The sequence below is a fragment of the Leptinotarsa decemlineata genome, unplaced genomic scaffold (genome assembly GCF_025532065.1).
Source record: "Leptinotarsa decemlineata unplaced genomic scaffold, Ldec_3_MD MMD2_tig00000008_RagTag_RagTag, whole genome shotgun sequence".
Taxonomy (NCBI): Eukaryota; Metazoa; Arthropoda; class Insecta; order Coleoptera; family Chrysomelidae; genus Leptinotarsa; species Leptinotarsa decemlineata.
This window is the reverse complement of record NW_027412537.1, coordinates 12396161-12421956: the sequence shown is the minus strand read 5'-3', so window position 1 is coordinate 12421956 and position 25796 is coordinate 12396161. Positions and strand designations below refer to the sequence as shown.

The 25796-nt window shown below is 32.0% G+C and overlaps 6 protein-coding genes across 9 annotated transcripts; 3 read left to right on the top strand and 3 right to left on the bottom strand.

Moving 5' to 3' along the window:
- The first annotated feature begins 202 nt into the window (after nucleotides 1–202).
- On the top strand, nucleotides 203–925 carry l(3)87Df (cytochrome c oxidase assembly factor COX20 lethal (3) 87Df). The gene is made up of 2 exons (XM_023165579.2): nucleotides 203–365; nucleotides 548–925. The coding sequence occupies exons 1-2, from the start codon at nucleotides 336–338 to the stop codon at nucleotides 860–862; spliced, it is 345 nt and encodes a 114-aa protein (XP_023021347.1). The 5' UTR covers nucleotides 203–335; the 3' UTR covers nucleotides 863–925.
- Nucleotides 926–3339: 2414 nt separating this feature from the next.
- Nucleotides 3340–5393, bottom strand: LOC141480718 (uncharacterized). Of its 2 annotated transcripts, XM_074171077.1 has the most exons (5): nucleotides 5252–5393; nucleotides 4887–5040; nucleotides 4470–4774; nucleotides 4174–4377; nucleotides 3340–3976 (listed from the first exon to the last, which is right to left on the bottom strand). In XM_074171077.1, the coding sequence occupies exons 2-5, from the start codon at nucleotides 4988–4990 to the stop codon at nucleotides 3669–3671; spliced, it is 921 nt and encodes a 306-aa protein (XP_074027178.1). In that variant the 5' UTR covers nucleotides 4991–5040; nucleotides 5252–5393; the 3' UTR covers nucleotides 3340–3668. The 2 variants fall into 2 exon arrangements, with proteins under 2 accessions (XP_074027178.1, XP_074027177.1); XM_074171076.1 differs by having other exon boundaries at nucleotides 4887–5393.
- A 282-nt stretch (nucleotides 5394–5675) lies between these two features.
- On the top strand, nucleotides 5676–6971 carry LOC111509763 (partner of xrn-2 protein 1). The gene is made up of 3 exons (XM_023165578.2): nucleotides 5676–5922; nucleotides 5978–6108; nucleotides 6751–6971. The coding sequence occupies exons 1-3, from the start codon at nucleotides 5747–5749 to the stop codon at nucleotides 6795–6797; spliced, it is 354 nt and encodes a 117-aa protein (XP_023021346.1). The 5' UTR covers nucleotides 5676–5746; the 3' UTR covers nucleotides 6798–6971.
- Nucleotides 6972–7014: 43 nt separating this feature from the next.
- LOC111509766 (uncharacterized) lies at nucleotides 7015–9048 on the bottom strand. 3 transcript variants are annotated; one of them, XM_023165581.2, is made up of 4 exons: nucleotides 8746–9048; nucleotides 8424–8578; nucleotides 8167–8326; nucleotides 7015–7915 (listed from the first exon to the last, which is right to left on the bottom strand). In XM_023165581.2, the coding sequence occupies exons 2-4, from the start codon at nucleotides 8541–8543 to the stop codon at nucleotides 7581–7583; spliced, it is 615 nt and encodes a 204-aa protein (XP_023021349.1). In that variant the 5' UTR covers nucleotides 8544–8578; nucleotides 8746–9048; the 3' UTR covers nucleotides 7015–7580. The 3 variants fall into 3 exon arrangements, with proteins under 3 accessions (XP_023021349.1, XP_023021350.1, XP_023021348.1); XM_023165582.2 differs by having other exon boundaries at nucleotides 7015–7870; nucleotides 8421–8578; nucleotides 8746–9037; XM_023165580.2 differs by having other exon boundaries at nucleotides 8421–8578; nucleotides 8746–9031.
- A 2484-nt stretch (nucleotides 9049–11532) lies between these two features.
- Nucleotides 11533–13540, top strand: TfIIS (RNA polymerase II elongation factor). The gene is made up of 3 exons (XM_023165586.2): nucleotides 11533–11770; nucleotides 11946–12348; nucleotides 13002–13540. The coding sequence occupies exons 1-3, from the start codon at nucleotides 11702–11704 to the stop codon at nucleotides 13424–13426; spliced, it is 897 nt and encodes a 298-aa protein (XP_023021354.1). The 5' UTR covers nucleotides 11533–11701; the 3' UTR covers nucleotides 13427–13540.
- A 4942-nt stretch (nucleotides 13541–18482) lies between these two features.
- On the bottom strand, nucleotides 18483–25209 carry Mo25 (calcium binding protein Mo25). The gene is made up of 5 exons (XM_023165600.2): nucleotides 24581–25209; nucleotides 22032–22200; nucleotides 21812–21976; nucleotides 21620–21724; nucleotides 18483–19550 (listed from the first exon to the last, which is right to left on the bottom strand). Exons 1-5 carry the CDS (start codon nucleotides 24967–24969, stop codon nucleotides 19368–19370), a joined length of 1011 nt encoding a protein of 336 aa, XP_023021368.1. The 5' UTR covers nucleotides 24970–25209; the 3' UTR covers nucleotides 18483–19367.
- Between the last annotated feature and the right edge of the window lie 587 nt (nucleotides 25210–25796).

Here is a 25796-nt window from a genome sequence, read left to right as displayed (position 1 = left end):
AATGATGGTAATTCCCACCCCTAAAGGTTTACTGTGAAGTGAGTTACAGCATTGCATTTGATTTACGATATCTTTAATGAATAAAGATTTTTTTTAAATTGACTCCTTTCAAAAGTTCAAATATTTCTGACAGAGGTCGCAATCAGAACATACTTTCATTGAAAAACATGGTTATTTACTTTGACAGAGGAGGCCAAACTAGAGGAAGACAAAAAATGGTCATAACCTCCAAGTTGAAGACATGTCATTTGAGTTATTCAGAATAGAATATAAATAAATGGTTGGGGAGTCGTAATGTAAATGGAAAAAAGTACTTTTGATATCACTCAATAAACATGACAGATCAAGTAGACAATAATGAAAAGGTATCTGTTCTTTTAGAAGTAGGAGGATACCTCATAACTTCCATTGAAAATGAACAATTATTAATTGTGTAACATCAGTAGGTATTAAGAAGGTGAATTTGAATATCTGATTCAAAGTTATGAAGTATCCTCATTTAATAATAAATAAAATTAACTTCTTTTCATTCTATATTTGGTTTCAGACACTATTTATTTTTGGACGAGATGTTTCAAAAATACCATGTTTTCGTAACAGTATATTGTATGGTATTGGAGGAGGATTGTGTTCAGGATTGGCAAGATTTATGTTTACCAGTCAACCTCTCAAGTCTGTGAATTTCGCAGTATATTCATTTTCATTTATCACCATGGTCTATTGGATACAGTGCAGATATAAGTTTTCTAAAACAAAGTTTGAAATGCTTAGAATGCAAGAAATGCTACAAAGGCATGTTTTAATAGAGGGTACCCAAGTAGAAGAAGATGTGAATTTGCAAAACAAACCTGTAGACATTTAGTTTTAACCTGTGTAGTACTATATAGTTGCAGATTTTTAAATAGAATTGTTTCCTAACAATTAATCCTTTTGTTCTATTGTTTATCTAAAACTTGTTCTTGCTCCCTCCAAACTACTAATTAAAAACTAAATAGAAGGAGAACAATAGAATAAAGCAGACAAAAATCAAAGAAAATTCTTATATTAATTGGTTTACTCAGATGTTTATTAATTACCTGACAAAAATAAAAAAAGACAATGGTTCAGTTGACACTGGAGTAAAAAATAATTCGTTAATACTCTGTATTACAGTGGGACAACTCTAAAGCTGTTCGGATTCGATCTACTGAATATATATTTCGAATTAATCAGTTCGGAACACCTCCTCTGACTGATATGATAAAAAACTTCGGTGTGTCGTTTTTTAAATATACCTATTACCTAATGAAAGGTAGAACTTGAATCTAGCAAAAATATTTCTCATTCACCAGAACTGTGTCATCAGGCGATGACGTCAACCTTGATTGGTATTCTCATCTAGTTATATTCCATAATTGTTTTCAAAGTGACCTTATTGTTCTGATGTATTCTCAACATTTCATGAGAACACATGATATATTACTGTTCAAGAGATCAATAATAGGGAATTATTGAACACCGGCTTTTAAGGTAACGCCTTAATAAAGTTAAGCCTTATTTGAATAAAGCAAAACCTTAAATGTCAGGGTAGAAATTGAGTTATTGGAAGTCATTCTTTAAATTGACAGTTCTTAGGACAGCGACATTTTTATATCTAACCTAAAAAAAAACTACTTGTCTTTGCTGTTCAAATTTCAGTGATATTTTATTGTAATTTTGATAGCGGTTTAGAACAGTATGGAAAATATTTTGGAAGACGTAATTTTGGGCGGTGGGGCCGATGAAGATATTGAATTTGCTATAATGAATAATATTTTAATTAACAGAGATGAGGAAGGCCAAGGTCCCCCTTTCGAGTTGGAAAACCTGAGTGATGAGGAAGTAGTTAAAAACTTTAGATTCCAAAGGGGACATCTTCAAAGAATTAAAAATGTTTTTTTAATTCCTGATGAGGTTGTCACGGAGGCTGGTGATCGTGTCAATGGTAGGTTTTATTGTTGCCGGCTCCACACATTGAGCCCAATGTGCCTTTGTCACATATATATATATATATATATATATATATATATATATATATATATATATATATATATATATAACGTCGTCCAATGTTGGACGACGTTTGTGCTTGGCGTGTTATAGTCAAGTTGGTTCCAAGATGCCCAATATGTGAAGCTGGTGTTAAGCAGAAGTACATTTTTTTTGTTAACAAAAAAATACATTTAAAAATATTTATGTTTCAGGATTAAAAGCATTGTGCATAGTACTAAAGAGGTTAGCCTATCCAAGTAGACTTATTGACCTAAAAACCTTTTTCAATATGTCTGCGCAATCATTGTCTCAAGTAATCCGGACAACAGTAGATATAATGATTGCCCAAAAAGGGGACCTTTTATTGGACTTAAACCTTCTACAGTGGTTAGACAGGCAAAAACTGGAATCATATGCTCAAGTATATTGATGGATCTGATGATTATTAAAGCATTCCACAATAATTTTAGAATGCTTTAATAATAATCGGATTCAAATTGTTTGATACAAATCAAATCTATTTTTTACTTTATTACAATATTTGCCTTTTTTTAGCTTTATTCAGAAGTATAATAGAACTGTAGTAGTACTATAGTAGCACTGTAGTAGGTAATTTAGGTATCTTTATTATTTTAGGCAATTCTTGCAAAGGGGGCAGCTATAAACAACTGCTGGGGATTCATTGATGGAACTGCCCGTGCAATATGTCGTCCTTCCATTAACCAGGAAGAATACTATTCTGGACACAAAAAGTTTCATTGCCTCAAATATCAAAGTGTGCTTTGTCCAGATGGCATAATCACAAGTTTAATGGGAGCATTTCCTGGACGTAGGCATGATGCAGGCATATTTAGGTATTGTTGGTACTATAAGTAATTTATTAGTCTGAACATTATATTTTTTTAGGGAGAGCAATTTGTACCAGCAACTGGAAGAGAAAGTAGTGTTTGGTGAAAACGATAAATTTGTTTTGTTTGGTGACCAGGGATATGGCCTTATGGAATTACTTATCACCCCTTTTCCAGGACAGCCAAATCTGTTGCCACCTCAACAATTACAATTTAATAATTCAATGAAAACTCTTCGAGTTGCAGTTGAATGGGGTTTTTCGAAAATTATACAACAATTTGCATTTATAGATTTTAAAAAAAATCAAAAACTATTAATGCAGGACTTGCAGTCCCTATATAAGGTCTCTGTATTATTAACAAATGCACACACATGTTTATACGGTTGTCAAACAGCAGACTACTTTAATCTGCAACCCCCAAATTTAGAGGAATATTTTGGATAGTTTTTTGTAATAATTGTTGAAATTAAAAAAAAATATTATTTATTATATCAGTCTTTTATTGAAGTCAACAATTATATATTGGACAAAATTTTACAAAAGTAACATTCCTAAACCTACAAAAAACATAACATTGTTACAAAAGTCAGTCTTAGACAGTCAACAAAAATATATTAGACTCTAATTTATAATTATTAAATCGACAAAAGTAACATTCCTATTCTTACAAAAACCTAATATTTTTACAAAACTTAAATCACATTTTTTTCAAATCACAACTTTATACTCTAAAAATATTAATCATTTTTGGTTTCAATCGAAGGAAGGTCAAAAAATATACAAAACCAACAGATATTATCTATCAAAATTATACCTTATTGCAATTTTGTGCAAGAGTATCTATCAGTTTTTGCAATATGTTAAAAGTAACTTCTTTTTCTTTTTTTTCTCCATCCATTCGCTGTTTCCGTTCTTCATTTTCAAGTTCTAATTTTTGTTTTTCTAATTTTAGCTTTTCTTCATTAAGATTAATTTGTCTTTCTTGTAAAGCAATTTTTCGCTCTTCTAGTTCTAATTCTTTTTTTCTTATGGCATAGTCTCTCTCCTGTTTTTGAGATAAATATGTCAAGGCATTTCTTCTAATAGGCTGTCTTTTAATTCGCGTCCTCGAAGGGCCTAACATGTTAATTGAGTTTACAATTTTTTTAGACTAAAATTGCGATTTTACAAACAATAAGGATGAGTTTATCAAACAAAATTATTATTTTGAAAACAAAAAATACAAATATACGATCTGTATTTTTGTATTTTATTGTGACTCCATTTGCACATTATAAAAGAATGAAACAATAGTCAAACTAGGTACTGCTTACCTAGTACACTACTTTTTTGGTCTGTAGACTGTGTTTTTCGTATTGGAGTGGCAGTTGATTCCAGACACCCTCGAGTCTTTTTAGGACTTATGACCTCCAAGGTCCTTTTATCACAACTATTGTAACTCAAAGAATTTATCTCCAATGTATTTGTATTGTTAATTTGGTGACTTGGCGGCTCCAGCTCAATGTCAACACAGCTAGCTGAAATAAATAGAACAATAATCTAAGGTATTTTCTTCTATTTGCCAAGAGGTATACAAACATGACTATTTTTGAATTTGAGTAACACTTACCATAATCATGATCATAAAAAAAGATTTCATTTTCTTGGTCACATGTTATGATTTCTTGTAAAACAAATTTGCCATTGTCTTGATTTTGGTTACATACTTGTTTGGTGGATGTGGAGGCATTTTCATTTATATGTTCCACTTGATCCAGGTAACTGTTTCTCACTTTTTTGCCTAACTGCGATAATTGTAAGTCTCTTGGAGTTTTTTTCTTTTGCCTGTCTAGGCCTACAAAGTTAAATTCTTTGCATAATACACTAGCTTCTTGAAGTAGTAAGTCCCTTTCTGAACAATCCTCAATTCCTGATCTACAAAATATTAACGGATTTACTAACGTTAAATCTTGGTATAAATATTTAAATCCCTTGAGTGTTCAGGCGTAAGCAGAAAGTTCACTGAAATCTGCCATTTTTTCCTTACCTAACTTTATCAACCTCATCTTTCTTGATCCATATTTCAATTATTAGTATCAGATGTTGTTTGATTGTTCTAATTGTGAAAGCCTTGCCAGTCGAAATTTGCATGTTCTGCTTTATCACCTCCCATCTTTCGGGATTTGATAGGGGATTTTGTCCTACAAATTCTCTTAATAGAGCCAAATCATCATTATAAGTAAACCTTAATCTGTTTTTTTTCGTGCTGTATTCTTGGCCAAGGCTTCGTATTGGCCCACTCATATTTTATAATTTAAACTTAAAGATTAAAAAAAAAGTTGATGTTGACAACCGTTTTTTGTGAGGTTAGGTTTTTCGAATAAGGGAAATAAGGAAACGTTAAATACTTACCGTATCTAGTCGTAAATAGGGGAAAGCAGTATTTTATTAAGGTTTCCTTATTAAATTTTTTCTAGTGCGCATGCGTACCTCCCATTTTCGGAACGACCATAATAAGGCATTTACCTTATAGCGTTTCCAATAATTCCCTAATGACTGTTACTCTGGAAATGACAAAAGTTCATGCTTTTTATGGGGAAATTCTGAGACAAATTTCATATGATGTTTTACTCAATTTTGGAAAAGTTATTGACAAAACAATTTCAAAAAATATTAAACGAGGTACTAATCATTATAAAAGTAGTTTTCACCTATGCGGTTATCACAATATCAGTGTAAAGGTTCATTGTAGTTTCTCTTAGCTGGCAGGTTGTTCCAAAAAAGATAAAGACCAAATAGAGAAGAAGAGTAAAAATTGATATATTTATATATATATGTATATATATTCATATGTTAAGGTTAGTTGCACCTTTAGTGTTTATTGTTGATATTTGAACTAAATTTGAAATGTCGAAGACTTTTCCTACTGACTGGGATATTGACCAATATAAAGATGATACCGACCCAGACGAACATTGGGAACTAAGAAGAGAATTTATGAGAGTACATAAGGGTAAATTTTCTGAAGACTATCTTGTTGCACTAGCAAAGGCTTTCACAAATATAGAATTCATGGGATGCAGGTGAGTTCGCATTAAGGGTCGTGTTATTTTCATATTTAACAATTGTATATTTTAGTTACCCTGCACCATTAATGGTTAGAGTTGCTGAACTTTCCAAGGATGTTGCGCAAAAGTACAGAGATATTAAAAAGACCAAATTGCAAAGAACATTTGTTTCTGCCTCAGATGCTGCTGAAAACAAAATAAGTAAGTGTCAAATGCCTTGTTGAATCTCAGAAAAAATTTCAGTTATTTTTTATGAACTATACAAGTTTGAATTAGCTTATTTGGTAAATTCAATTCTATATAATCATCAGATTTGAGTGCTCTCTATAACAATCAGTCGTGTATCATCCCCAATATAGTCTGAAAAATATTGATATTCAGACGGTTGACAACCTCCATAATTGGAAAAACTCTAAACTAAGACATACAGTATAATCGACAATATGGAAAAAAACCGGATATTATTTTTAGTGTCAACAGCTTCAACTGATAAGATCATTAGCTTTCAGTTCTGGATAGTCTATATTATATCTCCCAGATATAACATAGATATATATACACAAAAACTTTCTAGTTTATCCAGAATTTGTCACATATGAATCGAATAAGAGTCTATTATTAAAACTACTACTTTCTTTCACTAACATTAAATAACAGAAAACATTGAGCTCAAATAGTAATGACCACATTTACATGAGCATATGACATATGTTGTCATTACAACTATGATTCTAACATCCATCATCTGGAAAGTTTTTACTTGGATCAAGTGTTACTACACATCCACTTTTTTACTATGAAAATTTTTTTTTACTTATCTAAATTTATGTTTCTGAATTTTAGAGAGAAGGAGAACGGATCCAGGGCCATCAGGAACTCGAAATAGATAATTTGAGTTGAGGAGGTGCATAATGTTCATTATGTAATTTACTGAACTAGAGCTACAGTCATGTATAATTGACTACACACAAACACACACAAAATAAAAATGTGAATTGAAAACGATATTCGAAATAAAGTTATAAATGATTTTTATAAAACAATAAAAAATGTTTCAAGTTGAATTTTTTATTTTTCCAAATTCTTGGAATGTTGAAAAACACCTAATTTGATTTATTATCTATTTATTTCACCAAATATACATTTTTATATATAAAAATTATTTTATTACAGAACACAAAAATCCCCTGTCCCCACTATTATAAAAGAAAATTATGAAATAAGCTCAATAAAATTCGTTCAAAGCTCAGTGTACCTCTTATACAATCTTGCTTGAACAGTACCTATTCATATTTTGAAACACATTTTCAATAAACTTCAAAATCAACAACTTATAATTATCAAAATATAATATCACAAAAATTTGCCTAAATATCCTAAATAGAGAAACATGGGCTAGTAGTACGAATCATGGCAAGATACTTAAACATTTTTGGGGTTGATTATTGGCATATAGAATATTCTAAAGAATACTTGTCCACCACATAAATTAAATGATACATTAAAATTAGAATATCTTCATGGAAATAGATACAACATTCAACTTACTGATCCATAATTTGCTTCAGTAAGTATCAACTGAAATTATTTAGGGTTTACCCTATTGATATGTTTATCGAAAGGGCTCTCAACCTGTATAAACTTCTAGAATTCTACTTTTTCCCTGAAGTCCACTATTTGACCGAACTGTTATTGTGCAGTGCTTCAATCGAAACACTAAGCTGTTCTAGTCTTTGTATGAGTTCACTCATTGTGTTTTGAGACCGCTGAATGTCATCGTCATTCAGACTGGGCACTGTCGCTGATCCCAAGTCAAAATGTAGCTTTGCCAGTTTTTCCTGCTGTTCTCGTATGTTAGTCATCTGCTCCATGGTGCAGCCGCTTCCGAACGCTCGTAGTTTGCCGGAATGGAAGTCTCCTAGTAGGCCAAGGAGGGCCCTCTCCATGTGTCGTACGTCTGGCACTTGAGACATAAAAGAATGGTGTGGAATATCTGTGTGAGGTTTATCTACAGGGTGTCGAAATGAAGAAAAAAAAGTGTAAACAAAAGAAAACTAGAAAATAAATAAAAACATGCGAGGAATTATTACATATCAGCGTAATCGATTAAATAAAATACTCTCACTATTGCTTCCTTCTAAATTGATTGAAGTTATTCGTTCTATAAACCAACTACATGGTATTGAACATGTTAATTCATACTTAATAGATATAATGAAAAGTTATCTCAACTGAAAAAGTAATGGAGTACTCAAATACCTTTATCTGTGTTTCTTGGCCGTACTGCGCTTCCCCTGTTAGTATCTCTAATTTTTCTTTCATTAACAAATGTGATTTTGGAACCTGTTGGTACTCCACTTTGACCTCTTCTTATGCTGTGGGCAACAGAACTACGACTTGTGTTTCCAGACGAAGAAATCTGCAGAATATAAATTCAACTAGTGTCAAAATATATCTAATGTCGAATTTATTTTTAGTTTACTACTAACAAGTATATAATTTATATTTATTACCACTTTGCTACTTTTGATGGGTGATATGACTTTCCCTTCCACTTCGTCTTGAACAATACTATCTTCATTTTCTGCATCACTGGACACCAACTGCTGCAATTCCGAGGTTTCCCTAGATTCCATTGTAATTTATTCTGGTAAAAATGTCATTCTCATATCTGAAAGTAGATGATGATGAAGTGACGTAATGCAATATATATTTTGATGAACTACAAGAAAGATAAGTTCTCAAACCAAAATATTTTTTTTAAATTGTAAGCAACAGTGATGTTTATATTTCTGTTAATACAGTAAAATATTTTATATTTATGGAAATTTCACTTGCCTCATACTATTATTGGGTAGTAGCTTTAACAAAACCTACAGCTATAATTTACATTGAAAAACAAGAATTTGTTTTCCTAAACGTAAACAAAGTCACAGTGTAATAACTCATATTTTTATAAGATACACTCAAATACACTGTCACAGAATAGTAAACAAGTTCTAAGTATTCTCAATTCTGTGACTTAGTCAATGTCGTCAGTACGTTTCTGACTGACCACATGAAGAAGTAACAGACAAATATTTAATTTCTTTGTCCTAAATGAATCGAATAGCAAAAAAATGGCAAATACAACTGAAATGATTTACTGTGCTTGTTTCATTATTTCGGTACATTTAAACGACTATAGAGATTACCAAGTATGCAATCCATATTACTAATGACGTAGTCATAAGCACGTTTTTACATGCAATGACGTCATTTCCAAAACTTTGAAATCCGCAGTGGTATATATGTAAAAGTGACGTAACGGCTAGTCGATATTGTCATGTCTATGGCATATGGCATGCTATCTCAGTTCATAGCATGCATATGTTTGTCTTTGCTTTTAGAGAATACATCCTATGCTATTTAAGGCTTCGATAGGTTGGTTTTGCTTATGAATTTCGAACCTGCCGAATTAATGCAGAATCAATGCCCAGAACCCCTCAGTCACAGAACAGTTCCATAAGTGAAAAACAGAAAAAGGCAAGTTTCATATTTCCCTACTTGGAGCTTTGTGACTTGTCGGTTATCACAGTAGATATCAAGATGCATAAAATATCCCTTAGAATATCCCTCCCCTATGTAAAATATTTTCTCCTATGGCACTCTTGATAGGAAAATGATAGCGTGATCTAATAAATTTCATCATTATATTCACAGAGGTGCTGATTACACCTCAAGTGAGAATAACAATGTCAAGTTAGTACTTCAAATTTCGATGTTGTTTACATTTGGAAAGATTTTCTTACATTTTGGACAATAAATTGAAGATCTGAACAAAATAAGCGTGACACTTTTAGTGATACATCTGAATGCCAAAGGAAGGGTGATGATCAGATCATCAAATACTCTTATATTGCTCGAGATAGAGCTAAAATTTTGATATATCCGTTATAGCACGAAACAGAAACCACGAATTTTTAACAATTTTGAGGTGATTACATTCCCAACCTGGAAATTTTCGTTTAGTAGTGAACGTGAACATGGTGAAATAAAGCCTGTTTAGATAAAATGTTGACGCATCAACCTGATAATTTCTCGACTGCAATTAAAATATATATCCAATAATTTGAATTCATCGCTGAAAACGACATTAAACAACCGCAACGCAGGATAGAGATTCCAGAAATTTGACCCCTCAATATTAAAATGATGTCAGATTAGTGATTCTTCTGTGAGTCATTCAAGTTTTTGGCTTTCTACTACTCCATCTTGATACAAAAAAAGAGATGAGGGAATCTTCCAAAGAAAGGAAGGAAGTAATAATCAATTTGAAAATAGGTAACTCTATACATGGATATGTAGATCATGCAAAGAAGTAAGAGCGCCCATACACGAGCCACATTTTGCGGTCGGATCGACCACACAATAGCGGTCGCGTTTCAGTGAACCCAAGCCGCCCATAAGAAATACTCTACTACACGTACACGGACGTTCACAAATGTCAAAACGGGCGTCTGCTGTCAACTTGCTGCTGATCACTATTTCGAACTAAATATATGCTAAGATAGGCTGTTTGTATCCTACTCGAAATTTTGAAAATAAAAATCATGCTCAAATAATACATTCTTTTATGTACCGGCTGCCACTGTAGAGTATTCAACATAGATTCAATAGAGGTATACTGGTTGCATCTCAAAATGATTCTCATACCTCGATTTTGTAGTTTCTGCAACTGTCCCATTTGATTTTGATTGAATACATACATCAGTGTGGCGCAGTAGTCAAAGTGTGGCCTCATTATGCAGTTGTAATATGTTAGTCTAGCAAAGGTTGATAAAGATTTGAAATTCTAGAGAAAAAATACTTTTTCTTACATATCTTTCTAATGGTATATTCGGCATGCTTATTCAAATTTAATTGATGGTGTATAATGAATCCTAGGTACTTAATTTCATTTACAATTGTGAGTTGATTATTGAATATGCTGATATTAACGTCGTTAGTATCAATTCAATCTTTTTTTGATTCGAATTTGTTGTAACCATCATTGCCTTAGATTTATTGATATTCAATTTGAGTTTATTCACTTGTAAATACAATTCAATGATCTTTAAAGATATATTGATATTTTGTACAGCTTCTTTTAAATCAGTTTTCCGTATATACAAGCAAATAAGAGTAAAAGAAGGTTGAAGTATTTTATATCTCTATTCTATTTACTAATCAACATGGAACTGGGAGGTAAAAGTAGGTCACCGCAATAATTAATTTGTGTAATTAAAGATGTTCATATTTTAGGTTCACTTAAAGAATTCCTAATTTTTCTAGCGCCAGCAAATAAATAATTTATTTTATTACAATTTTTGCAGGTTATGTTGTTTGCAAGTTGCATGAACATAAAACAGAAACAGTAATACGGAATACGCATGCGTCAGATTAATGGTTAGAAGATAATCCTCAAACCATTCTGATAGATTTCGAACGGGTTTGAATCTTGGATGGAACAGAAAACTGAGTTTACTAATGGTTGGAAACTCACGTTGGAACGCAATCACATTACTGCGCACAATCCTGACTGTCAGAAACTGTTTCTGACGCTGGTTGGAACGAACCTATAAGTTTAGTATTCTGTGACAGAAGTGACCACAAAAGCCAGTTTTCGTGTTCTCTGGTTTTCAGTTTGACAAGTTCGCAACGTACTTGTAACAAAAAGCGTCGTCCCAAGAAGATAGAGAATATTTATTCAACGTGTGTAGCAAACTAAAATAATTGTATTGATTTCGTGAGGAACAAATAAATATTCCTCAAAATGAGCGTGGAGGAAGATGTTATGCGTATACAAAAAAAATTAAATAAAATGACGTCAGAAGATGGAAGTGTAGGTTAAGTTTTGTATAAAAATAAACCTAATTCAAACCTTCTTTTTGGTAATTCCTGTTTTACAATGAATCTAAATCAGTTTGGTATTCATTAATTTCGATTATAGTGACTATAATAATCTGTAATGTAATACTTACTTTGTGATATTACTCTAATCATGACTTTTTTGATAGGGGCAAGAACAAGCATTAGACCTGCTTAAAGAACTACAGACTTTAAACATCAATTTGGAAGTATTGACCAACACACGTATAGGAATGACTGTAAATGCATTGAGGAAGTCGAGTAAAGATGATGAAGTGATCAGTTTGTCCAAAACATTGATAAAAAATTGGAAAAAATTTCTGTCTGGCAGTACTACTACCTCTAGTGGCAAATCTTCTAGTAGCAGTTCTTCAAAGCCCAAAAAAGAAAAAGAGGATAAAACAGTGCGTGAAGAACGGGAAAGAGATAAAGAGCGACCATTGCCAAAACAGTTCCCACCTAGTTCCAATACCACAGATTCCGTTAGGCTGAAGTGTCGAGAGATGTTGGCTGCTGCCCTCAAAACCGATTCGAAACCTGAAGATTTTGAAGGTAAGAAATAAGTTAACATGATGAAAAACAGTAAAAAGTACATTGAACAATGCATTAAAAAAACTCACTTTAATGTGAGAATTCCACTTTAAAGTTTACAAAAGGTTTCTAAAACACTGAGTTTTGAACATTTCTCTTCAAAATGCAATACATCATAATAGTGATGGACTCTGTCAAAAGATGATTCGCAAATGTTGAATTGGTCTTTCCATTCAAAAAACTACTTCTATGCTCTACCGGTTTGTATGTTATAAAATGTTTGACAAGAACTATAAGTCACTGGAGTTTTATCTTTATTGGTTTTAATGAATTTACTCAAATTATTATTTGTTCTGTAGCCTACATCCAATTCTTTGCCTTTTCAAAAACGAGCTATATTAATAGTAGAAGTGAAAGAATGTTTAGAAATCAATAGTTGTAAAAATTCAGGATTATTGCTCAATGATCAAATATATTTGAATTGATTCACTTTATTGAATTAAGTTTGAAGAAATTTAGTTTAGTTTGGGGAAATTGATAATTAGGACAGGATGATTCAAATTACCAAAAAAGCAGAACACAGAATTGCTACAAACAGTATTGTGATGCCCAAAGATGCTATATATCTTTATATACATTTTAAGGAAGGATTCAAATGAACTTGTTTTTTAAAGGTTGTGCTTCAGCTGAAGAACTCGCCGAAGAATTGGAGGAAGCAATCTTTTTGGAATTCAAGAATACCGACATGAGATACAAAAACAGAGTCAGATCCAGAATATCGAACCTGAAAGATGTTAAAAATCCTACCCTGCGGACAAATTTCCGAATTGGCGCTATAACAGCGTCCCGATTGGCTGTGATGACTGCCGAGGAAATGGCAAATGACGAGGTTAAGCAGCTTCGAGAGAGATTCTTGAAAGAAGCGATCAATGATGCCCAATTAGCTACGGTTCAAGGTACCAAAACGGAAATGCTCAAGTGCGGCAAATGCAAGAAGAAGAACTGCACATACAATCAGCTGCAGACTAGGTCGTCTGATGAACCTATGACGACGTTCGTGCTGTGTAATGAATGTGGTAACAGATGGAAGTTCTGTTGAGTAGTTTTATTAAATTTATTTTGTCGATTGCAAGTTAGTAATCTACTTTATACCTCCAGCCCACTATTGTGTATTAATTGATTGACAGTTAATAAAGTATTGGATTTTCAACTCTGCCTGGGTTTCAGTTATAATTTTGTGTGCTTTTTCATGTAAATGATTGATCCAAACAATAAAAAAAATCATATTTATCCAATAAAGTATTATTTTGAAAAACTGTCTCACTTCCTGTTCCTTCGGTCATACTTCACTTTGAAGTTTTTGTCAATATTCCAGGAAATACATTTTTCATCGAAAATACCCGATATTTCTATGAACCTGGCTTTCTATTCATTTCTGTGTCTTCAAGAATTGCAAGGATTGAATGACATGCTTACATGGTAGTTCTAAAAGATCTGAATCATGATAATGTTCAATATTTTTTTATTATTTGTCTTGTGAACTTAAATTTGAACGTTTACCTTGAAGCTGTAATGTATTTATCTATTAAAAACTCTGGATGCCAACTAGCTACAAATATGTTCTTCATAGTCAATAAAGGAATATATTTAACTAATGAGTTAATAGGTTAGGTTCTGCTATTCGTAACAGTATTTTGACAATTGTAAATGGCCGAAGAACCGATTATGATAAAGTGAATGTGATACAATGCCATGACTACATACTACGTTCACTGAGGAAGGAAACTACTGTGAGACTTTGCTGTTTCAGCCATAACTATGGCTGAAAATTTCAACTCTGGTTACTACTTATGACATTTTGATAGTGAATAATATTTGAGATGAAATCAAACAAAAATTGAAAATTAACATTGAAAAGTAAATATAAATATAGAACTTTATAAGAATACAGACTTTCACGGCCTTAGTCACGATTGAAGAGAACAAAATCTGGGCTGGTAGGTGGTCGAATAGAACTTGTAGTACCAAACATTACGTCTGCTATAGCGACAGTCATCATCAGTAGTATGTGCGTTGATTGTGAGGACGAAAGTTACATCTTGAAGCAAAGAACAGACCTCGAAACATGATAATTTCTGTCAATCGTGGAGCAGCAACTTTTCGAGCTTTTTGTCCTTTCCAACACATTTTAAACCACATGGGAGTTTACGCCCAGTTCTTCTGTCATCCTACGCACCATTTGTGAAGGGCCAGTCTTCACCAGGGTTCTCAAATCCTCGTCCTAGACTACTGTAGGTCGACCACTACCACTACAAAATAAAGAAGGAAGGCGCTGTTGGGATTTTTTTCTCTATGAAGTTAGATATAGGCAACTGTCACTGTAAATCATATTGAGTACAAGCCTCGTTATCCTTTTCTGGGCCGTAAACTTCCATGAAGAACTTCAATCTACCCTAAATCATAAGATTAAAATTGATATGATGATATACCATCTCAATAAATGCTGAGTAATCCTGGTTCTTTCGATTTTAGCTGCTTTATGGCATACTTAGTATTCTTCATTGATCTTTGAACATGTTTGATCTACTTATTTATCCCAGTTAAGATTATCATACAAGTAAGTACCTAGAGTTTTTAATGTCGTTTATGATATAATCTTCTGAAGTAATAGTTTTGAAATGGAATTTCATCGATACTCACTTGGAAGTATTCAAAATAAGTTTATTTCTTAGACACAATTCACCGAACTGGTTGACAATACTATTTGCAGATAAGTTGCTTAACATTTTGTCCCAATACAGTTAGGTGAGGTAAGTCATTTACAAACAGGTGAAAAAGTAGAGGGCCGAGGATCGAGCCCTGATGCACACTGAATTTAATATTTTTTTTTACTCTGACACTGAAGCACTACAAAGTACCTTCATATTTCTTCTGCTCACTTGTAAAAAAACCCAATTTATCCAATATTTACGAGGTATCATTTCTTGAAACATTTTTTTATTTTTTTGTAGCTTCAGTTCTTAGTAAGAAAAATGATAAATCAATTTTGTGTGCCTCAAATAGTTCTTTGAAAATTATCCGAATATTTTTTTCATAACTGGGTGAAACATGGCAAAAACTTTTTTTAAAGTTAGTTATGAACATATTTTGATGGATAATACATTCAAGATGTATTGATCAAATTTAATGAAAGTTAGGTATGTGTTTATGGGTGGACAACCTCTCTTTGGATCGTACTATTATGTTATTCATAGCCACAGTTAACTTTGGAAATGAGATATGTCAAATAATATAAATGTTTCACACTACATCCAATGTTAGCAAATATTGTCATACCTATTTGTTTTCAATTATTATTGTTCTCGCTTTACATGTAAGTATTCTAGATACATATATTAAGATCCAAGACCTATTGATATTGTGTTCTACCACCATGAAGTATGTTTATTCCGAATGTTGGCACCAGGGGAAAAGTTTTTAAATGGTTTTAAAATTACTTAGAAAACAGAATTTTTTTAAAAATTGAGCTCTATATTAGGCCCAACACTATTTTTAATCTATACAAAGTCAATATCAAATTTGAAACTGAAGGGACAGGTAAAACTGTTTGCTGATGATACAAAAAAAACGTTGTTATACATAAATATGTTCGAATTGATCTTCAGTTACATGAAGTAACTACTACTCGATTACTTGGTGACTATATTGATGACATTTTGAATTGGAAGGTACATATACAAAAAATAAAAGATAAAATTATTCCCCTATTAGGTATTTTGTACAAAATGAGGATGTATGTCCCATTAATTTATTGTAAAAATACTTGTTTTTCACTTATTTACTCTAAATTTAAATACCTGATCTCCATTGGGGGCTCTGCCACCCAAAATAGTTTTAAAGAAATTACAAAACAAAGGAATGAAATTTATTTATGAATTATGCCGTCTGGAACTGACTACATTTTTATAATCAAAATCTTTTTGATATTCAAAGTCTTCATAAAATAGGAATATGTACCTAATATTATTACACGAAATGTTTACTGGTCACAAAAATTCCAAAATAAAAAAACTAAAGACGTCCACAATTGTGTTGCCTATGTGCTTGTCAGTGTTGCCTATAAGCTTGTGGTATTGTTGGCTATAGCTTGTGACAGTGTTGCCTATAATTTCATATGTGATGATCTTCATTAAACCAAGGTATTGTTATGCATAATTGAACTTTCATTATTAAAAACGTTTCTATTCGAGAAATAAACTCATCTCACCATTGAAGATTTATAATTTTTTTGTAAATAATTTTAATCAGTTAAAAATGATTATTTTTGAAATAAAAACAATTTTTTAGTAAAATATTGTTGTTTTTGTGGAAGACAGTGATTTTTCGGGGATTCGCTGTGTAAAAAAGTAATTTTCTTTTTAGCTGCCCCAGCTTTCTTACCGAGAGCTGTAATATAAAAAAAACCTATAAGTAAATATAATAGTAGCTGAAACAGTTACATACATGCAGGGCCGTAGCGAAAAGAAAAACCAGGAAGGGAGGGAATCCAAATTTTCCCAATGCCACCAGCAAAATTTCCCAACTTTCCAAAATATGAAAACCGAGGGATTAGTTACTACTATAATATATTAATTGCCTTACTTAGCTATCCAAAGATTGGCTGAATGCTTATGCCCGATAGGGTATACACAAACAAAAATAAATTTTGGTAATAATAATAATGGAAATTATATTCTTATTTGGACCAAGGTCCTTGGTCTTTCACCATGTATAGGAATATTCAATACAAATAAAAGGAAACAACACTTAAATAATATTGTGCTTATTGTTTTCTACTATTATTTTTTTTCTGTCTTCACGGCCCGAAATTTCCCAACTTTTCCAAGTCAAAAAACAGCGAAAAGTTGGGAATTTCGTAAAATTGTCACTTAAAAATGTGTGGACTGTTCTCTTACTTTGGAGAAACTAAACTTTTTTGAAGTTTGCAAACAACAAAGTATGGGATATCCAAGTTATCCATGTTGGGAAATCCGGACCTTCTTCTGGTTCTTTCCCTTTTCTTATTACCTCTTCCTTTCTTTTCTCTCTCAATTCAGGATGTATACAGTTTTTTTCAATGTATATTTGGAATTTCATACTGGAATTTCATAAACTACACCTCACCTACATCTCACAAATCGTGAGATGTAGTTTATGAAATCACTATGGATCTTCATCGAGTAACGGCAGAATCAATCATAAAATCTGCTGTAATTCCTAATAAAAACACATTTGTTTCTTGGGATAAATAAAATAATAGTTCAAAAAAAACTTCAAAGCTTGGCAGAATGTAAAATAGAATATGCTGTTGGAATCAATATTTTGACTAAGAATTTTCTATTGATTGTTTGCTGTTTATACATATGCATACAATTCTTAATTACAGTTTTTATTTTTCAGATGGTGGAAAGTGAAATACCCAAAGAAACCCAGAAGATTCTTGCAGCCTGCACAAAGTAATGCCTTTCATTTGGTATAGATGTATCATCTAAGATAGATTTAGGTCTAAATACGATCTTGCAAGTTTGATTTTTCAATTATTCAAAGTGATGGAGACGGCGAGACATGCACAATTTCCTTTTGATATAATTCGATTTTAGTTATGACCAAAAGTTGAACATTCGAGGTTTCTATGAAAACGAAATCGCCGACTGCTGGTTCCTTGAAATTTGTTGAGTGCTTAGGTGTTGATGAAAATTATTAAATTTATTTTGATATGCATTATTTATCATTTAATCACATGAATTGGAGCATTATTGCAATACTTATTTGCATACAGTGTAGTTTGATGCCCCCCTAATATGAAGATGAAGATTAGAAATTCACCTTTTTTGAACAGACTTACATTTAAGTGGTCAAAAATACTATCTATCTATTTGATGAAATTTCAAATTATATTTGACAGTGAAATTAGTTTGATTTTTAAATTTTATATTCGATTTTTTCAACCAATAACCAAGTGAATTCCTGCATATTAGTAAAAAATTTAAAAAAAATCGCAATGAATTGGTTTCTAAAACTTTTGTTGAAGAAATCTTTCGATAAATTCACCTCAAACTTTTAATGGAAACTCAATGTGTAGAATTTTTATCGGCGCGGAGAAAAAACTACAGAAACAATCTATCAGTTTTTATTTTTAAATATTCAATATAAATACAATATTACCATAATTCAATAAATTTCACAGAAACCTAACATTCATACTTAATTCGACCATAATAGTTGGCAGGAATTACGCATAAAATAATAACTCAATTAAAAACACAAAAACCAACTAGAAAAAATTATACAGTATAGGTTAACGTAAATACACCAATAGGAATAAGATTGTTATCAGTATTTTAAACAAAGAACTTCACCCTGCCATTCAACAACGATTTAGGATTAAGATATATGTTGAGGCGCCTATTTTCTAAATTCGTTTCGAAATTTTCTCCGAACCGGAAAGAAGCAGGTATTAAGCCAAATTACACTAAATTTCTAATACACTGAGTGGTCAAAGTTCTTGCGATCTCTTATAAAAACTCTCGGTTCTTCGGTTAAAAAAAGCAATCATACATCCACATTTCTACTATTTAGGCACAGTTTTGAAGGTTATCTGTGGCAGAAATGCACAACCCTGTAGTTATTTTCCTCTCTAAGGAATGTGATACTTCATCAAAACTCTCGAAAACGCCCACCGAAATAATTTTGAGCAAACAATACAATTTACGAAACATTAAAAAGCTCGTACCAGAGTGTAGAGTGTCAGTTTCTTTTCCAAAATCCAATCATAAACTATCATTGCTGAAGTTCTGAGTTAATTTTGGATCACCCAGTATGGTGAATTTCTTGCTCAGATCGAAAGGGGAAGGTGAGTTGTGATGTTCAGCAAAACAGCCTATCTATTACTCTATATTTTAATAGGAGTCTCAATGGAGCTGGAGATATGTCTAGTTGATTTTTGCAAATTAAAATGAGTAGCGATAAAAATATTGACAAGTAGAATATGTTTAAATGTGTTAATGTTCTGGTAAAGGTCTCAATTCCCGTATTTGTCTGATCAGGTAAGCCTTTTCGTCATTGAATTGTTCGTCTTCGGCCCTCTCCGTATGAAATTTTACGAGAAATTCCACGAGCTTCTCTTTATTTCGTAGGAGAATATCTAGGATTGGTCTCGGCTTGTTGGGATTGGCAACAAAGACCTGGAAGAACAAATAAATTAGTTCATTGATTTACTTATATCATTCATTATACATGTCATACACATTTGAGTAATACTTTATTGTGAGATTTTCACTGAACAGTTTGCAAGACTGCAACACGTGTTTCGCTATTTGATAGTTTCCTCAGACCAAGAAAGCTGTAGTATGGTGGAACACGTGTTGCAGTTTTGGAAACTATTCAGTGAAAATGATACAATAAAATGTTATTGAGTATGGATTTTCATCAAGTATTGGCCAATTACATCACATACTTTAAACACATTCGCTCGATATGAAACACAGCATTGTAAGAAACAACTGTATGCAGGTGATAATAATAATGATAATTGCTTTTATTGACAAAATGCAGTACAACATATAGTAGATATAAAAAAAAACAGGCAGTTCTTAAATGATATCCTACATTTTTGTCAAAAGGCAGAATTCAGTTTCTGATCTTGTCATTTGAGTAACACAATCAGAACTCTTCCATTCAACTGTAATAATAATATTAGGTCTTTATTAACCACAACAAAAAAGTATAGTTATCAAAAATACAATAACTTCAACATATACAATAACAATAATATGTCTTTATTCACAAATTCCAAAGGAAATAACATTAAATCTAATACTAGATATGTAAAAACATATTTTGATGAAAAGGCAGAGTGTCACTTCAAATATTGGGAACAGTAAAAAGTCGCAGGGGACAAAATCTGGTGAATAATGTAGTTTAGGCATAATTGTGGTGTTGTTTTGGGCCAAAAATTACATAAAGCAATGACAGTGTGGCAAGAAATCCTAATGGACTACGCCACCGTTAATCGAAGAAAACATTGACCAACATTTTAGAATTTGATCGAACTTTGGTTTTGATATCATAACCATATACCCATTATTTGTCACCAGTTACCACCCTTTTAAGTAAATCTGGATCCCCATGGATATCATTCAACAATTAATCAATTTTGGAAGGAACTTCTGTGAAAAGCTTTTATCACTCGTAAATATTTTTCTGACTCGAAGCACAATCACCGTATGCCATTGTCAACATTTCGAGTGTTTTTGAGCACTTGATTCCATTCTTTACACAAAATTTGATGCAAATTATTTGATCCATTTTTATGCCAACTTTATGCCTCCCACCAACAAACTAAACATGCTAAACAGCTCAAGAGATATATGCGGTAATAGCTCAAATGTTAAAAAAATGCTTCATATGAAGCTAATCTTTCAAACGATATTTTCAATAAATTTCCGGTTAAAAACTATGTATACATTTTTGAAAAACATTAAGGCTATTTTTTTCATATCGTTCACAATTCATGAGAAATGACGGTACAAAAACAATGAAAAATATTAATTTTATTATGGGCAACTATTGAAAAGTAATAAATTTTCTCAACAATTTATAGGAGCCGCATTTCGTATATCTGGTGACGTCACAGCCCCTCTTCGTTGAACAGCTTCTTTGTGGCTGTTTTCTGAAGTAACGAATTTAGTAGAATTGTTTTTCCAACAATATTATCCAAATTATGTGCCAAAGTAATTATTGGAATAAAAGAAAAATGCAATTGAGCATATTGTTGAAAATAGCTACCTCCAGCAAGAATAGGAGTTACAAAAAGGAGTTACAATTACTTTCAATAGTGAAAAACACGAATTTCAACTTTTTTTTTTTATTGTTTTTGGGCTCTTTCGAAATTATTTCGTAACTATGGGTTTTTGGAGATATTGTAATTAAATTTAGAAACAAATTTCACCTATAAATTTTCTGGTCAATTTGGCGGAATTTTGCATATACACCAACTTTCCAAATATGTTTGGAATTACATTATAAACAACAAAGATATGGGGTGAATTCCTGACAAGTAACACACACTGTATATCGAATTCTTATCAATAAATCATTTTCATTCATACTTATTGAATGTCAGCTTGTTTTTTATGTTGCGGTTGATACTCTTTTTTCCAAAATTTCACACAAACACAAAACAACATGCCACCAAACAATTCATAATGTAAGATAATTCTAAAATTAGTTCTAGTACAATATACACATTTACCTTGAATACATGGAAGGCTTCAAATTGAATATTCTTGGAACGTTCTTTAAGCATATTCATCATTAATTTCAAATTATCAGGGTTGGAAATATACCTTGTCATCACCTTGAACCAAGAAATGCAATTAACTGACATTATGGATACCAGAAAGTTCTGAGTATTATCATTAGCTTGAATGAATTATTTCCTTACCGTAAAATTATGTCTGTCCAACAGTAACTCTCCTAGCAATTTCAAACTTTGGCGTCGGGTAACATAATTCTCTGAGTTTAACAAACGTTGATAGTGTCCGAAAACTTTGTCGTAATTCACCTCTAAGAAATCTGCACACAAGATTTTATGTCTGGTTAGCAATTCCTTGAAAAAATGAACGATTAGTAGCAATATCATCAAATATTTCTAAGCGATTTACCTTAAAGGTGGAGAATGCATCCGAAGCAATATCAAAAGTAGAAACTTCAACGTATCGAAAGAAATTGTAAAAGTCGTCAGAATATAACATAATTTTTGCTAGAGCTTCATATCTGGCACATTCTCGTAACATTGTACCACAGTTCAGAGCAATTTCTTGGTGCTCATATCTGTAAAAAAAATATTGGTTTTCTGGGTTCAAAATGGTTTCTTCTCAATTTGAAGGTGATTTCGAAAAAAATTATGTGAACATTTTGACCAAAAAAAGGCCTTTCAAAAAAAACAACTAATTTATATGAACATTGAAGTATGCAAAAAGCACTTTTTTCTATTCAGTTTGTACTCCAAACATTCAATATGGAATTGATTCAGATATCATTCACAGGCTTGCTACACATGATTGTGTAGCAATCATGTGCTATATTGTGTAGCAATCCTTTGAATGATGTCTGTTTCAATTTCATAAAGAATGTATGGAAAAAAGTGTTTTTTGTTTATTTCAATATGCGTATAAAAGGATTTGTTTCATAGGTACTTTTTCTTTTTCGTGTAAATCAATGTTTACATGAAAATAGTTGTTTCGAGAGGGCTTTCCTTTCAGTTTGTGTCTAAAAGTTACTTCTTTGCATGTTTTGAAAAGAAAATCGCTCAATTTCAAGTTCAAAATTGGAATTTAATAAAACCCCTTTATTTTATAATTTTGTTAAATTCTGACTTCAAACTCGAGAATTTTGTAAATAATTTGTGGCCTTTATATGTCTTTGTAGATAAGAATGAAATACAGAAATAGACTTTATTGAGGCTTACAATATACACAGTTGCAAAGCTCAAGTCAAAAAGTACAACTCGACAAAATGAAAAAAAAAATTGAAAAATGCAAATATGAAAACTATCAGTCATCAATATCAACTAATCTCACTAATGCAGGTATGTACTACAAATACATGAGCATATACAGTGTGGCTTCAAACTGTTAGTCAATCGAAGTAGTTTCTAATTATTTTGTTTCTAATTATTTTGAGTTGCACAATAATTTTTTTTTCAATTTCAGAAGTGGCATATCCTTTTTTTATAGTTTTTGAAGTGTTCTGTAATTGATTCAAAGTCCTCTCGATTACTTATTCTTCTGCATTGCTTGAAAACATATTACTAATTGATAAGCAGTCCAGATTACGGCAATTTTCAAATATTCATTTTTAAAGCTTGTATTTAGACAAATTTTCCATTGATTACACTTATGTATTGTGCTTCTCAAAATTCTGAAGTCGACTGTATCAATTTCCCAATTCTCTTACATATACTGTACCAAAGAGTTCTCAACTTGTCCGTACTAACAAATTTTATTATGCTGAAACTCAGTCACGACTCACATATGGAATTTTATCGTGGCGTTCAGCATCAGCAGCTCAGAAATTATTTTTACCTCAGAAAAAATGTCTTACAACATTATTAAATAAAAGTCGGAGAGAATCATGTAGACCATTATTTGCCAATCTGAAAATGCTTCCTACCTCTTGCCTGTAAATTTTAAAAATATTTTGTTACATATGTAAAAATGAAAAAAGGGTTAGCACTCATAGTAATGATCAGTTATTCAACCAGTTTTAACCACCATCTAAAAACACCTCGAAATAATTTGAATGTCGTAACTCTCAGGGAACCCTTCTCTGATGGTGCAAAGATTTACAATAAGCTCCCAGAATCAATTAAAAAGGAAAATGCCGACTTCAAATTCAGAAAATATCTCAAAACTTTTCTGTTGGTTTTAAAATATCAAAGAATTTTATACCATCTAATTAGATACTTTCATTCAATTATATATTTTAATATACTTGATATCTATTTTTAAAATTGTCAGTTTTGAATGTGAATTAACTTTATGTAATTTGTGACATGTTTCATATTACTTTCAAGGTAATCTCTAAAACCAACGAATAAAATGAAAATGGAACAATATGGTATTAGAGGTGTTGCATATAAATGATTTGCAACCGTTTCAATTTAACTTTCAAATATTCTCAATATATTAATTTAACATAAGTACTAGTAATTAAAGGTTAGGTTGGGTTATATTTTAATTGTGCTATTAAACACTTATTTATATTGTAGGTTCATTAATATAAGTGTGCTGGGACCTAAACTAGGCAATCCCCTATTTTTGAATGATAGTGAGATAATATTGTGTGTCAATTATTTCAACCACTGAAAATAATGTCACAACAGGTCTCCTCTTAAAGTCTGCCGGTGACAATAAGAATACTGCAGTGGACCAGAATGTCAAATTTGACTTCAGATTCTTGATCAGAGAACTAAAATACATAAGTCTATAAAGTTTTTTAGAAACTCGTGCAAGCCTTCAAAATGCATATTTACCAGGCAGTTTTAAAATAGATATGCAAGTTAGAATAGATAAGATTGAACTGACTGTATCAACATTATGAATCATAATTTCACAAGAATATATTTATTTTGAATGAAACTGGACTGCCCTCAAAGGAATCATCAACTTCCTATTTATTGAAATTACTTCACAAATAAATATCAACTAACCCAGTCATTAGCGTAAATAAAATCTCAGGCTTAGTGCAAATATATTCCACAGTTGGAGATCTAGTTCCGATTTGCCTGCGCAAGATGTTATTGAAAACTTGCGCCACATCCTTTTTCCCTTCAAAATCGATTCGATTCAAATTCTGTATCAACAATAACAACAAGTTCGTATTATACAGTTCTTGAGCTAGTTGTGCCACTATAATATCAGCCTGGGGCTCGGCATCTGATGTACCATACAGCATGTTCTTAATCAAAAGCAAGTACTTGGACACATCCTCTTGGGCCTTTTCGCCTTTTTTATCTCCTTTTTCCAGAGAGTTCACAGCTTCTTTGAGGGATTTCACAACGTCTGCCGGTCCTTTTTGTGATTTTCCAAATAGAGGCATTGTTTGAATCTCTTTTAATCTATTTTGTAATGAATGACGTTTTTTCAGGTGTGAACAATTTAGAGTGCTACCGCAAAGTTAGGCCTTGGTGGTTCATAAGTATAATTAGGAGTTTAATCAGATATCGTCGATCATCACAAATGAATTATTTTGTTTAGAATTTTGTTATAAATCGCATCTGACAGCACTTCAACTTGCTTTTTTAACAAACGAAAATGAAGTGATTACGGATGACATCCGACATATGACGCGAGAAAACCTTGTAAGGCGTCTTCTTTTATTCATTTTTACAATCTACCCCATGCTACCAGGAATATCAATTCGAAACGGTTACTTCTATGAAAGAGGAGGCACTACCCTCCGTACTTCGCTCTTCTACACCCAGTGAAGAAACATGATCTTTATATTTTATTCATATGTGACGTGATTTTAAGATTCTATGGCCTCAGTATTTGAAATTGAACGGTTGTTGAAAATATATTTTAAAAGGAAGGCGCATGGTTTGTTCTATTCTTTTTCATTGATGTAGGTCTTAAGGTGCGTATTCATTTGCAACAAAACCAGCCGAACGAAGAAAGCGCGCAGCGCGCGCAGAACAAATTCCCCTAGTGAGTACGTCGCGCCGAACGCGCCAAACATTTTCCGAGATTTGTCGGTAAATGCGATTTGCACAAAGGAAATTTATTCGTTCGCCGGTCTTCAGTTAGTACGAGAGTAAGGAGCATTACGCGCGTTTGTGGTTTTTTCGTGAGTTTTTGGTGGTTATATTATTTTATTAATTTGATACAAATAATATTTTAAAATAAATTGATATGGATTGGAGTAAG

Bases quoted from the DNA above. Each gene is read 5' to 3' on its own strand.
- LOC111509766 (XM_023165580.2), bottom strand. From the start codon at position 8,543: ATGGAATCTAGGGAAACCTCGGAATTGCAGCAGTTGGTGTCCAGTGAT. The intron at 8,327-8,420 runs GTAATAAATATA...TATATTCTGCAG, and splicing joins CCATCAAAAGTAGCAAAGTG to ATTTCTTCGTCTGGAAACAC. The intron at 7,916-8,166 runs GTATTTGAGTAC...GACACCCTGTAG, and splicing joins GCCAAGAAACACAGATAAAG to ATAAACCTCACACAGATATT.
- LOC111509763 (XM_023165578.2), top strand. From the start codon at position 5,747: ATGTCGAAGACTTTTCCTACTGACTGGGATATTGACCAATATAAAGAT. The intron at 5,923-5,977 runs GTGAGTTCGCAT...TGTATATTTTAG, and splicing joins ATAGAATTCATGGGATGCAG to TTACCCTGCACCATTAATGG. The intron at 6,109-6,750 runs GTAAGTGTCAAA...TCTGAATTTTAG, and splicing joins TGCTGCTGAAAACAAAATAA to AGAGAAGGAGAACGGATCCA.
- Mo25 (XM_023165600.2), bottom strand. From the start codon at position 24,969: ATGCCTCTATTTGGAAAATCACAAAAAGGACCGGCAGACGTTGTGAAA. The intron at 21,977-22,031 runs GTAAATCGCTTA...CATTTTTTCAAG, and splicing joins ATGCATTCTCCACCTTTAAG to GAATTGCTAACCAGACATAA. The intron at 21,725-21,811 runs GTAAGGAAATAA...TCTTGGTTCAAG, and splicing joins TGGACAGACATAATTTTACG to GTGATGACAAGGTATATTTC.
- TfIIS (XM_023165586.2), top strand. From the start codon at position 11,702: ATGAGCGTGGAGGAAGATGTTATGCGTATACAAAAAAAATTAAATAAA. The intron at 11,771-11,945 runs GTAGGTTAAGTT...CTTTTTTGATAG, and splicing joins TGACGTCAGAAGATGGAAGT to GGGCAAGAACAAGCATTAGA. The intron at 12,349-13,001 runs GTAAGAAATAAG...TGTTTTTTAAAG, and splicing joins GAAACCTGAAGATTTTGAAG to GTTGTGCTTCAGCTGAAGAA.
- LOC141480718 (XM_074171076.1), bottom strand. From the start codon at position 5,143: ATGAGTGGGCCAATACGAAGCCTTGGCCAAGAATACAGCACGAAAAAA. The intron at 4,775-4,886 runs GTAAGGAAAAAA...AATATTTTGTAG, and splicing joins GATGAGGTTGATAAAGTTAG to ATCAGGAATTGAGGATTGTT. The intron at 4,378-4,469 runs GTAAGTGTTACT...TATTTATTTCAG, and splicing joins TTTTTATGATCATGATTATG to CTAGCTGTGTTGACATTGAG.